Source organism: Hevea brasiliensis, chromosome 16 (assembly GCF_030052815.1).
Source record: "Hevea brasiliensis isolate MT/VB/25A 57/8 chromosome 16, ASM3005281v1, whole genome shotgun sequence".
Lineage (NCBI taxonomy): Eukaryota > Viridiplantae > Streptophyta > Magnoliopsida > Malpighiales > Euphorbiaceae > Hevea > Hevea brasiliensis.
The window spans coordinates 38,215,222-38,229,509 of record NC_079508.1 but is presented as its reverse complement, the minus strand read 5'-3'; the positions used below and the strand labels follow the sequence as shown (position 1 = coordinate 38,229,509).

Genomic DNA, 14,288 nt, shown 5'->3' with positions numbered 1-14,288 from the left:
TATAACCCAAGATATTCAGATTGTATTGGTAGCCTTCATTTTTTCTAGTTTAAGTCTGAGCATTAGGGAGAGAACTCCATTGCTGGAGCTTGAGTTTCTTCTATGTTTCTTCCATGTTTCTTGAAAGAACTTGGATTCAAGCAGCATGAACCCCTTGCTAGTCTTATTTTGATGATCAATATGCTTTAGCTTGTTACTATTCGTGTATTGACACTTGGGTTTTCAATCTAAAATTCTGCCTTGTTTGGATGATTAAAGATCTTGGTTCTAATATTTAGATGTTGTGTTTCTTGGCATCCTAGGAGTGCTCATCAGGTGTAGTTGGGCTAATATTGAGCACATCACAATCACCTGGATCAAGACTTAGAAACAGCTCTTTGGAGGAGTCAGTGAAAAATAGAGAGTCAGTATTGACAGAGTGATGAAATTTGGAAAGAGAAGAGAACATAGTATTGTCCCAAAAGGTAATATGACGAGAGATGCGTAACTTATTAGAAACAGGATCCCAATAACAATACCCTTTGTGTTCAATTCCATAACCAAGAAAACAACATAGACGAGCACGGGGTTCTAATTTGGTATGTTCATGAGGTTGTAAAAGAACAAAAGAAACACATCCAAAAGGTTTAAGGAATGAATAGTCAGGAGTTTGTCCAAACAACTTTTCAAAAGGAGATAAATTATGAAGAACCAAGGTAGGAAGACGGTTAATAATATAAACAGCATGAAGAGTTGCTTCTCCCCAAAATTTTTCTGGACATGAGGCAGAAAGAAGAAGAGTATGTACATAATCAAGAATATGGCGATGCTTGCGTTCGGCTCGCCCATTCTGTTGAGAGGTGTGAGGACAAGAACATTGAACAACGGTGCCTTGTTGACTAAGAAACTAAAGTAAAGAAGAATCCCCATATTCCATGGCATTGTTCGTTCGAAGAATTTTAATGTCACAAGAGAACTGAGTTTTAATCAGTTTTGCAAATGTGATGTAAATTTATGATAACTCAGATCGATATTTCAAAAAATATATCCAAGTAAACCGAGAATAATCATCAATAAATATCACAAAATAACAAAAACCATTTATTGAAGAAATAGGAGAAGGACCCCAAATGTCAGAATGAATTAAACCAAAAGGAGTATCTGAAGTAGTATTATTATGAGAAAAAGATAATGCAGGTTATTTTACAAGCTGAAAATTTAAACAATTAAATGACTCAAACTTAGTAGATCCTAATAATTCACGAGAAATTAAAGGTTGAATTTTACTGGCAGAAGCATGACCAAGACGAAGATGCCATTGGTGAATGGAGGAATTAAGAATTGTAGCTGCAGACACAAATCTCTGAGGAAGATGTAAAGATGCAAGCTCAAATAATCGACCCACTCTGCAACCCTCCCCAAGAATCTGTCTCGTTTGTGGATCCTGTACCTGGACACCATGGGGAGAAAAAATAACATTTAGTCCTTTTTCACACAACTGACCAACAGAAATAAGATTGAGTGCCAAATTAGGGATATAATAGGTGTCAGGGAGATGAAGATTTGAGGTAGACACATGACCAGTATGTGTGATGTTCATTTTAGTACCATTTGCATTATGGATTGGTGGTAAGGAAGATACAGGTTTTACAGAAGACGAGAATTTAAGATTGGTGGTCATATGATTACAACATGCAGAGTCAAAAAGCCAATAAGAATTACCCGGAGTGGTAGACATGGCAGCAGGAGAATTAGAAGAGATAACCTGTTTGAATAGTGCCTCAAGATCACTCATGGTGATGGCAGTAGAACCCTCAGTAGCAACAACAGCAGTGACAAAAGAAGATCCAGGCTTTGAGACATTCTTGAATTTAGAATGCCCTCCTTTTGGTCTTAGAGGGCATGTGGGACAATGTTCAAGAATATGACCGTAACCATGACAATATATGCATTCTATAGTAGGACAATATGCAAAAGAATAACCAATTTGATTACAATTCTTACAGAGTTGATTGCCAGATTTCTGATGTGAGGATTGAGTAGTTGCAAGAGCAGTTTCAAATTGAGGAGTTTTATCCAAACTGATACGAGTCTCTTCAAAAATAATCTCTTGAATAGCAGTATCCAATGATGGGAGTAGATTTCGATGTAGCAGGGACGCTCGAACGGTCTCATATTCTGATCGAAGAGCCATTAGAACTTGAATAAGATGAAGATGATCTTCACTGATTTTGGCCTGAGATATTTGATTCCAAATGGGTTGGACCTGGGCAAGAAAATCATTCACAGATTGACCTGCTTCTTATTTCAGATCATGAAGAGTAGTCCACAACTGATAATAGTGGGCAAGTTCAGTGTTCTGATATCGATTAGCCAAAAAATCCCAAATTTCTTTTGCAGAGTCATAATTAGCAAATTGGATGTGGATGGATGAGACAGAGGTATTGCGAAACCAGGTGATGATCTGATGATTTTTACTATCCCAATCCTCAAGACGGTCAGCAAATTTTGCATCAGTTTCATCGTTCTCTCTTTGTCGGCGTAGTGATATCTTTGGTAATAATACGCCAAAGCTTGCGACCTATCAAAAAACTTTTCATTCCTTGAACCCAAAGATTATAGTTAGAATCAGTCAGAACTGTTGCAATAGGTTTTGAAATATCAGATTTCTCCATTGATAATAAGATGAGGAGAAAAAAAATATGGTATAATATTAGGAATGAAAGAATGAACCAGAACAGGTTGTAGAAAGAGAAGAGAGACCTCAGAAATTAGAAATAAAAGCTTTACGGCTCTGACACCATGTTAGAAGAAAAAATATAAGTAATGAAGGAAAGAATTGTGTATTTGTCTGTGTCTTATTTACAGAGATATTACATCTATTTATACATGAGAATATGAGCTAATTTAGACAAGAATAATAATTGTTATAATTATGCTACACAAATCTTCTATAATCATGTTAATTGCTGTAATTATACTACACAAATCTCCTATAATCATGCTAATTACTGTAATTATGCTAACAATCACATTTTCAAGATCTTGAAGATGGTTTCTGCATTTCTTGAAATCATGTTGATCACGAGGAAGAATGCAGATGAGCTTCCCTCCTGTTTGCTTTGCTGCTACTGCTAAGGATAATGTTAATGGAGTTATCCCTTGTGTGGTTATCTCCATCATTAATCTGGCTTGCTTCCCAGTTGCCAAAGCTGATACAAACTCCATGTATTTGGGTTCTATGAGTTTTGTACTTCCTTCGTTGCTGTATCTCTTAGACTGCAGATTAATGAAACAATAATAAGGATTAATTATTATTCAAATTCTAGTCCAAATAATGTCAAAGAGTGGGGAAAAAAAATAAATAGAAAGGAAAATGCGTCAGAAAATTAATTACCAGTTGTAGAGTGTGCAAGTAAGCTTCCATGGCATATTGAGGAGACCACTCCATTGATAGAAAATTTAAGGGATATCTTAATGTAGTTCAACAAAATCTTGATTTATAGAAAAGAAAAGAAAAGAAAGGAAGTCAGGAAAATATAAAAGCTGGGTCTATCTGTGTAACAATGAGAATGGGATATATGCATATATAAAGGATTGAATATATGCATATATAAAGGATTGAATAAACTATGAAGGCTTTGGTAGACAGTTGTTGAAGTCTCATTATCATGACGAACTAAAGATTTTTCATGTATCAATGGGATATTGAAAGGTGGCAGTAGCAGAGCATTCAAAGTGCCAGATTAGCATGTCGTTGAAAACGTGGCAGAATGCGATAGCTTCTCTTATTGTGGAATGGCTTGGGGGAAATTGCTTCCCTGAGATTGTTACAGGTAGATATTATGAGAGACACTTGTCGTTGCCAGACTTGTCGTCATCAGGTACATCCACCATAGCTGGAAATCCTTAAACTGCTAACTGCATTCAATAAAATCACGTTAATTTATAGTTCTTCATTCACTCTTATTTAAATTTTGTTATTTTTACTATTAAATAAATCATTATTAATTTATTTAATATTCATAATTTACAAAATAAATAAGTCTAAAAGGGTCTTAATTTATAATTACTTATTTGGAAAATTCTTAATGATCCTTACTTTAATCCTTGCTTCAAATTTAACCTATATAAGTTACAATTTATGAAAGAAAAAGAAAGGCCTTATATAGTTGTAAAAAAATTTATGGTTCTACTTTTCATTTTTTTTAATTTCTCAAATTTTATATTCTTTTTAATTTTTCTAATAAAAATAATAAAAAAAAGTTTATTTATCCAATTTTATTTTTATTTATATTTAAAAAAATTTTATTAGACTTATTTTTATTAAATAAGCATTATTACTATTTGTGTGTTTTTATATATAACTAATTTTGTATATTTCTATTATACATTAATGTATTCTTTAATTTTGTATCATATTTTTTTTTCCTAATAAATAATAATGGCTCTTGAGATAAGTCGGTCATAGCCCTCTTACACTCAAAATCCGGAATCACCGGTTGATTTTCTTGGTTTAATCTAACCCCATTGGAATGTACATATTACTAAACTTAAGACGACAATCAATAAAACGAACTATTAGGTAACCCGTCGCCGACTTCTATTATACTCCTAAAAGGAGAAAATATTTAGTCATTATGTTGATGTAAAGAGTCAAACTAGAGTGAGGTAAAACCATCTCACTGAGTTAACTATCAGACTACTACGTTCAATAGTATTTTATATTATTTTTATTAAAAGAGCGACTAAATTTTTAAATACTGCTATTTAATTTATTTAAGTAAATTAAAGAAACAATGTTGGTTTTAAAATATCTCAGGCTGTGAAGCCTCAAGTTTGATGAGGAATGATTCATCTTAATGTCAAGAAAAAAGTTTTATCAAGTGAAAAAATACTTCCATTATTTTTTTTTTAAATTGATTTTAATGTTTGGATGGTTCGTTTTTGTTTGAATAAAGGGTTTGGTTTAATATTAAACATAACCAAAATCATAAAAAAAAAATAGAAGATGAATATTACATAAGCATTTCAGCATTAATACAAAGAGAGTCATTAAATTAATAATTCAGTGATAGAATATGACAACTTCATTTCATTTAAAAATTTTCAATATACGCAAAAAAACATAGTAAAAGAGATCTTGACTGAGTAATTAAATCAAACACTTAATTCATATTAGGCTTAATGCACAAAGTATTCAACCCATTAGACAATAAGCTTTTTCTTTCTCTAACTTTTAGAAAGAGAATTTTCTCTTGTTTTTACAATTTCTTTTAGAAAGAGAATTTTCTCTTGTTTCTCTAATTTTTAGGACTCTCATTTTCTAGGTTTCTGCCATGCCCCATTTAAGTAGGGGAGGGTTCTTCGTTTGCTCGAGAGTGAATTTCTCACTCCCCACTTGTAACACCCCTAATTTTTAAATTTATTATTTTGTATCCTGAATCGGACCAGCCGAATCAAACCGGACCGGCCATTTCTTTTTCTTCCTCCTTCTGCGCGCCCGCCCGACGCTTCCTCTTCCTCTCCCATTTTCTCTCTTCTCTCTCCTCCTCTCGCCGCGCCGCTGCTACCCCAGCCTCCCCCACTCGCTGGCGCGCAACCCCAGCCCCTCCCCTCCGCCAGCCAACATTCTAGGCCACCGGAAAAGTCCCGCGAAACCTCTCCTTCGTGCAGTGTGCTGTTTTGCCTTCCCGGCCAATCCGGCCACCAATCGGACCTCTTCTACACCTAGAGAGCTCTCCATAGACACCAAGAACACCAAAATCCATCTAGCAGTTTGCTTAATTTTTGACCGGAAAGTTTTAGCCCATTTCGACTTTTGGGCTAAATTTCTCGCAAACCGTGAATCCCACGAGAAAACCGAGAATACCGAAGTGCTCCACTCGTCGAGAGCTTTGCGGCAATACTAATTTCAAAATTTTCTGACACCGTTTTTTTGTAAGTCCCACGAAACTTTGTAGTATTTTTTTGAGTACCAAAAGAGCTTAGAAAATTTCGTAAAAATTATATACTAACCCTCGTGTTGTGGGCTTCGTGTAGGTACCTTCAATTCTCGAAAATTCAACGGTTGCCCGGGTCTGTAAATTTCGGGCCTGGCAGACAAGCTACCAAAAAAGTCTTGGAATTGGGTTGAGATTTTGGCTACCCTATCATTTTTAAATGTCCTGAACGCGTTCCCGAGGTCAGAATCGGCAGAGGTAAACCCGAACCTTACTTTTTCTTAATTATCTAGCGCTTGAATTTGATTAAAAATCTATAAAATATTCGTGGTAGCTTAGAAAATTATAATTCCTTTTGCATTAGCTTAATAATAATGCTAAGGACCGTGGGGCAAAATTTTAGAATTTTTAGAGTTCATTTGGGTAGTTTTTGTAAAAAGAGTTAATTATAAGGACTAAACTGTAATTTTTCACATTATGATTATTGACTGTTTGGATGGGCCCAGGAGGGGCTATGTGATGTGACTGAGTGGTGGATGTATGGTTTGTGGATATAGAAGTGCGTTTTAAGCTCTTTTACAAGTTGGATAGGTCCTAGGTATAGGGGAGACTCTGCCAAATTTTCAACACGACTTAGGACATCTTTGGTCTTTTCTTAGTTTGTATTGAGTTAAATTTATTAAATAATTGTAATAAAATTGTCAGGTGAGCCGAGAAAACCTTCCCCCTCCGCCCAGCCGCCGCAGTGACTTTGATTAAGTCTGTGAGTAAAATATTAATTTTAATTGTAATTTCGATATTATTATATATTCAAGCATGCCCATGCATCACTTATAAATATGTATCTATGTAGTTAAATACTAGGTACGTTTTATGTTGTATTCATAATTATTGAAGTGCCATGGATGTTGTTTGTGGTAATTTGGAGCAATGTGTGTGCGTGGCGTGCGTGTGGCATGGTATTGGATATGGACAGAACGAGTAGACGCGGCTTGAGAGACACTCGCTGGGACCCAGTCCTTCGGGGTAGACACGGCTTGAAAGACACTCGCTGGGACCCCGCATTTGGTTTATTAAGCGAAAGTCTGGCTTAAGAGACACTCGCTGGCAGAGGTTGGATTAAGAGGGCTGTATAAGAGATCAGCTCCCATATATGTATTATTTGACAGTGCTGGGTGTGTGAGTGCTCCAAATTGCCTCTTTGATGTGATTTGTATGAAATTTATAACGATGTTGCATTTCACTCCACAAGGTGCATTAGGTTTAGATAGCTATAGAGATTATGGTTAAAATTGATATTTTATTCTCTGAGTCAAACGCTCACTCCTGTTCATCTATTTTTCCAGGCTACAGGAGGATTATTGTTATAGATAACATGCTCTTCTTCTTCGCAGGTCCATTGATAGTATTTAATATATTTTGCATAATTGAGTTAAATTTTTAGACTACGCATGTGTTAGAAGCACTTATTTTATTTGGGCTTGTATTATAAAAGTTATGTTGGACCTGTAAGATTATTAACTGTATGCATGATAGGATTGGATGAGGGAGCTGAGCTCCCATTTGAGTTATGACCTTTTTATTATGTGGAGGGTGAGCTGAGCTCTCCAATTTATTATATATTGTGTTTACAGGTCAGGCGAGTCAAAAACTTCCCGTTAAATGGTCCATTTTATGGCCGGACAGTGTCCGGTTGAATTCTTAAAATTAGGCCCAAATGGGCTTTAGAGTTGGGTTGAGGAATAGTTAGGCTTACTACGGGTCTCGGGGGCTTTAGGCTGGCCCAGGTCCTAGTGCCGGTCCGGCGCATAGGTTGGGTCATGACAAATGTGGTTCAGAGCTTAGACTCCAGATTCATAGGGAATATTTGTCTAAAGTGTTGGGAAAAGTCTAATAGGAGTCACATGCGGAGAATAGGGTCCACATTCATCTTGCATTGTCATCTTTGCTTCTAGTTTCTGCTTTATATAATTGTGTGTAAATATAAGTCTATAGAGCTGTGTAACATGCCGTTTTGAAATTTTGTGGGCTAATGCTACTAAATTTCAGGAAAATACATAAAAGCAGAAGAGTTACCACTACACCAAAATCGGATGTGCCTGACGAGGTGTCAGCATAGGATGAAGCGCCTGCCCCCAAGAGGCGGGGTAGGAGGCCTAGAACTGCTCAAGTAGAAGAGCAGCTGCCGCCAGTTCAGGATCAATCTTTTATGGCTCAGGGTCCCATGGACCCAATGGTAGCTACCTTAGCCGGATTACAGAGAACCATCGATATGACGGCACAGTATATAGTCCACCCTCTGATAAAAATGAGCACAAAACAACCACCACCATCCAATATCCTTGCAAGCATACTTGATCACAACAGGTTGACAGGACCTAATCTGTCTGATTGGCTAAGAAATTTGAAACTTGTCCTGAACCTTGAACATATAGGATATGTTCTAGATTCAAATGTTCCTAGTCCCTTACCTCTAGAGGCCACACAAGAGGAACATGAAACTTTGGACAAGTGGAAGGAGCATGATATGAGAGCTAAGTGTTACATGCTTGCTTCTATGAGTAATGAGTTACAGAAGCAACATGAGAACATGCAGAGTGCGAGTGAGATCCTCCTTCACCTACAAGAGTTGTATGGTGAGCACAAAGAGAATGCTAGGTATGAGATATCTAGACTTATTCCGTATGAGGATGTCCGAGGGATGTAATGTTGGGGATCATGTCCACAAGATGATTCGGCTGATTGAGCAGTTGGAACATCTTGACTTCAACATGGATTTCCAACTACAAACGGATTTGATCCTTCAGTCCCTTCCTGAGTCTTTTGGGAATTTTGTGACAAATTTCCATATGACTAAACAGGAATGCACCTTAGCTGAATTACTCAACATGCTGGTTATTGCCCAAAAGAATATGCCAGGCAATAAAGGAAAAGAGGTAGATACTGCTTTCATACTTGTACTATGTATGGGTATATGGGCATGTGTTGGCTCCTGCTAGTTATATATGGAGGTAGGTGTTGATCAAGAAGGAATCTGTTCCTCTAAGTAAATAGAGATAAAATCCTATGTTCATTTAATTGTTCTTGATGTTTCAAGTTCCTGGCCAGGACAGATAGATTTATTCATAAAAGAGTTTCTGATGAGAAAAATCTTTTAATCAAGAACTGGAATTAAAAGAGAACATAATATTCATAGCAAATGTAGTTTGACATAAACCATGACTCCAGCTTGAGTTGGGATTTTGTAACAGAGAGATTCTAGTGCATGGTAACATATGATTATAGGTTCATTTAAGGTAAATCTTATTACTCATTGGGTGGCCATGGCATGCTATGCTAGGTGTTAACCATGGTCTATGAGGTTCATAAAATGATTTAGAGAAATCATTTATGGTAAGAAAGAGTTCTGATGATATTAAAAGTTGATATCATGTCTCATTGCCAATTAGTGATGAGCCTAGTAAGTCACACACATACACAGGTTATCACCTATTTAAATATGATTTAATTAATTAATTAAAGAGTTTAATTGATTAATTAAATAGATTTGGTTTGCAATTAAATTGCAAAGTCCCTAGCATGACTTGAAACCAAATCTAGATTATTGGATGTGTAGTGTAAATTAAATTTATATTTAAAGTGTTTAAATATGAATTTAATTGATGAGAAATTAATTAATAGAGATTAATTAATTAATTTATATTTGATATAAATTAATTAGAAGAAGAAAATAATTATTTTGGGTTAAGAACTCAAAATTAAGACACAGGCATTTTGGTCATTTCATTGTGACACGTGGCACCATGAGATGGTGACACATGGCATAACACATAAGCTTGCCAAATGTTTTTAATCATGTAAGATGATTAAAATCAAGATTAAATATAGGTTTGACACTTGGCACAATGTGATTGGGTCACTTAAACCTAGAGCTAATCAAAAGGTGACATGTGGCTAGGGTTTAATGTGTTAACCTAGCTATTTAAGTGTGGTTATGAAAAGAAAACATAACCAACAGCCTCTCCTCTCAATTGTCACGCCACTTTGAGCCTCTCCAGCTATTTCTCTTCATCTCTCATCAATTCAAAGAGATTAGCCATCAATCTCTTGAATTAAGAACACTAGAAATTGTTTCTAGTGTCCTGTTTACATCTCTAATCTCTTAAAAGGCAGAACTTGAATTTCTAATTAATAGAAAAGGCTTTAGAAGCTATTCAAGGGCTGCCATAGGTGTTCTTGGTGTGGACAAGCTAGAGGGACAACATCTGGTGTCCTGAAGACGAATCTCAAAGCGCAGAGACTGCAGCACATCAAGAGGTTAGTGTAATCGTTCTTAATTTAATCTAGGGTTCTAAAATTAATCTGATTAATTTTAAAATCTTAAATGGCAAATACAGATCCAAAAACATATTAAAAGAGTTTTAATATATTGTTTATCATTGAAATCAAATAGATAAAAAAAAAATCTTGCATGGTGCATGTGACCCTAGGTGAAATTTTTTGAATCAAACAACTTTTAAAATTCAGATTTGAATCACATTCAAACATTTTTTTAAAATTCTGATTTGAATCATAATTTAATTGTGTGATTAAAAAAACTAATTAAACACTTTAATTAGTCAAAGAATAGGCCTTAGATCATACAACAATTGCAGAATTAAAAGCCAAACCTTGAACCACCCATGGAACCATTATTGCCGCCACCAATGGTGGCTTCACCATGTGTGACGCCACACCTCATGATCCAACCAGCAATGAATTTCTTGATCTCATGATCAAACACACAATTAAATTATATAATCAACAATCTAAATGGCAAATATAGTGGCTCTGATACCAATTGAAGGAGCGGAAGCGTGAAAAACACAAGTTTATACCATTGAATTCAAAAATTTTCACCTAGAGTCACATGCACCATGCAAGATTTATTTTTATCTATTTGATTTCAATGATAAACAACATATTAAAACTCTTTTAATATGTTTTTGGATCTGTATTTGCCATTTAAGATTTTAAAATTAATCAGATTAATTTTAGAACCCTAGATTAAATCAAGAACGATTACACTAACCTCTTGATGTGCTGCAGCGTATCTGCACCTTTGAAATTCGTCTTCAGGACACCAGATGTTGTCCCTCTAGCTTGTCCATACCAAGAACACCTATGGCAGCCCTTGAATAGCTTCTAAAGCTTTATCTATTAATTAGAAATTCAAGTTCTTCCTTTTAAGAGATTAGAGATGTAAACAGGACACTAGAAACAATTTCTAGCGTTCCTAATTCAAGAGATTGATGGCTAATCTCTTTGAATTGATGAGAGATGAAGAGAAATAGCTGGAGAGGATCAAAGTGGCGTGACAATTGAGAGGAGAGGCTGCTAGTTATATTTTCTTTTCATAACCACACTTAAATAGCTAGGTTAACACATTAAACCCTAGCCATATGTCACCTTTTGATTAGCTCTAGGTTTAAGTGACCCAATCACATTGTGCCAAGTGTCAAACATATATTTAATCTTGATTTTAATCATCTTACATGATTAAAAAACATTTGGCAAGCTTATGTGTTATGCCATGTGTCACCATCTCATGGTGCCATATGTCACACTGTGAAATGACCAAAATGCCCCTGTGTCTTAATTTTGAGTTCTTAACCCAAAATAATTATTTTCTTCTTCTAATTAATTTATATCAAATATAAATTAATTAATTAATCTCTATTAATTAATTTCTCATCAATTAAATTCATATTAAAACACTTTAAATATAAATTTAATTTATACTACACATCCAATAATCTAGATTTGGTTTCAAGTCATGCTAGGGACTTTGCAATTTAATTACAAACTAAATCTATTTAATTAATCAATTAAACTCTTTAATTAATTAATTAAATCATATTTAAATAGGTGATAACTTGTGTATGTGTGTGACTTACTAGGCTCATCACTAATTGGCAATGAGACATGATATCAACTCTTAATATCATCAGAACTCTTTTTTACCATAAATGATTTCTCTAAATCATTTTATGAACCTCATAGACCATGGTTAACACCTAGCATAGCATGCCATGGCCACCCAATTAGTAATAAGATTTACCTTAAATGAACCTATAATCATATATTACCATGCATTAGAATCTCTCTGTTACAAAATCCCAACTCAAGCTGGAGTCATGGTTTATGTCAAACTCCATTTGCTATGAATATTATGTTCTCTTTTAATTCGATTCTTGATTAAAAGATTTTCTCATCGAAACTCTTTTACGAATAAATCTATCTGTCTGCCAGAACTTGAAACATCAAGAACAATTAAATGAACATAGGATTTTATCTCTATTTACTTAGAGAACAGATTCCATCTTGATCAACACCTACCTCCATATATAACTAGCAGAGCCAACACATGCCCATATACCCATACATAGTATAAGTATGAAAGCGATATCAAACTCAAACTACCTATATACAAGATAAGCTGTGCTATCTCAGGTCTAAAGATTATATGCCTTGATATGATTTATGACAAAACATTGACAAGAGTAAACTCCATGTGCTTGTCATAAGTGTCCTTGTTCGACCTACTTATCATTTATAAGTGCCTATCATGTTTGTTATATGGCATGAGACTCACCATTCCATCTTATTTATATCTCATATAAATAACTTGGGAACAAACATGAATACAATCTTTCTGGATAAGTCATGTCCTTATTATGAAGTATCCTCGATTGTGAACCTATTTATGATACTTTGTGCTAGAAATATTGTCACTCATATTCTTAACAACTTAAGAATAATATTTCTAACAAAATATCAATGGACCTTTTCTATTACACATAAATATATTATGTAAACGGAAAAGTGGAAATGCCTTTTATTATTGAAAATATGTACAAGATACATACTAAATGATATGCTCTAGGGCATACTACTAACAATCTCCCACTAGCACTAGAGCCATTCATTACAATATCTTAGACCTATCTTCTCAAGATGTCGGTCTAGCGAGTGCGTGACATAGGCTTAGTGAATGGATTAGTTGGGTTCTCAACTGAGGCTATCTTCTGCATGGCTACATCGCCCCTCCCAACTATTTCTCGATAATGTGGTAGCGCCTTTCTATGTGTTTGGATTTACGGTAAGACCTTGGTTCCTTAGCTTTGTATGTTGCTCCATTGTTGTCACGGTGTAATGGAATCGCCGACTCAATGGAAGGAACTCTCGTAAGTTACATCACGAACTTCTTTATCCAAACAACTTCTTTTGCGACATCGAGGTAGTAATATACTCGGCCTCGGTGAGTGGAATCTGCGATCGTGCTCTGTTTGGAACTCTTCCAATGTTGCACCTCCATTACAAATGAACACATATCCAGAGGTAGACTTTCTATCATCGATATCTGATTAGAAATCAGAATCAGTATAACCATCCAATTGCAAGTCTCCACCTCCATAAATCAAGAATAAATCCTTAGTTCTTCTCAAGTACTTAAGGATATTCTTGTGACTATCGATGTTCCAAACACGGATTGGATTGATAGCGCTAGTCAAACTAACGACATATGCTATATCAGTCATAGTACACAACATTGCATACATTAAACTTCCAATAGCCGAAGCATATGGAATCCTGGCCATCTTATCTCTTTCTTCAGGTGTCTTTGGAGACATCTCTTTAGAAAGGTGGATACCATGTCTCATTGGTAACAATCCTCTCTTGGAATCAAGCATGTTAAACTTCTTTAACACCTTTTCCAAGTATAGACTTTGGGATAAACCAATTATTCTTTTCGCTCTATCTCTATAGATGCGAATCCCAAGAATATAGGTTGCCTCCCCTAAGTCTTTCATGGAGAATGTATTTGACAACCATACCTTTATAGTCGTCAACATACCTGTATCATTACCCATCAACATTATGTCATCCACATATAAGACAAGGAAAGTGATAGCACTGTCACTAACCTTCTTATATACACATGGCTCATCCTCATTTTTGATAAAACCAAAAGATTTAATGGCTTCATCAAAACGGATGTTCCAACTCCTCGAAGCTTGTTTCAACCCATACATGGATAGCTTTAGCTTGCATACCTTGGAACCATCTTGGGATTCAAATCCCCTAGGTTGTTCCATGAAAATGTTTTCTTCAATGTATCCATTGAGAAAAGCTGTTTTGACATCCATCTGCCAAATCTCATAATCATAGTATGCAGCTATTGCTAATAAAATCCTAATTGATTTAAGCATGGCAACAGGCGAGAAAGTCTCCTCATAGTCTATTCCTTGCCTTTGGCGAAACCCTTTCGCTACTAGCCTTGCCTTATAGGTACATTTTCATGGAACAACCTAGGGGATTTGAATC

General features: G+C 35.4%; 1 protein-coding gene across 1 annotated transcript; it reads right to left on the bottom strand.

The window, feature by feature from the left end:
* Positions 1-2,833: 2,833 nt before the first annotated feature.
* Positions 2,834-3,524, bottom strand: LOC110669923 (uncharacterized). Its single transcript, XM_021831780.2, has 2 exons — positions 3,377-3,524; positions 2,834-3,258 (listed from the first exon to the last, which is right to left on the bottom strand). The coding sequence occupies exons 1-2, from the start codon at positions 3,428-3,430 to the stop codon at positions 2,887-2,889; spliced, it is 426 nt and encodes a 141-aa protein (XP_021687472.2). The 5' UTR covers positions 3,431-3,524; the 3' UTR covers positions 2,834-2,886.
* Positions 3,525-14,288: the final 10,764 nt, after the last annotated feature.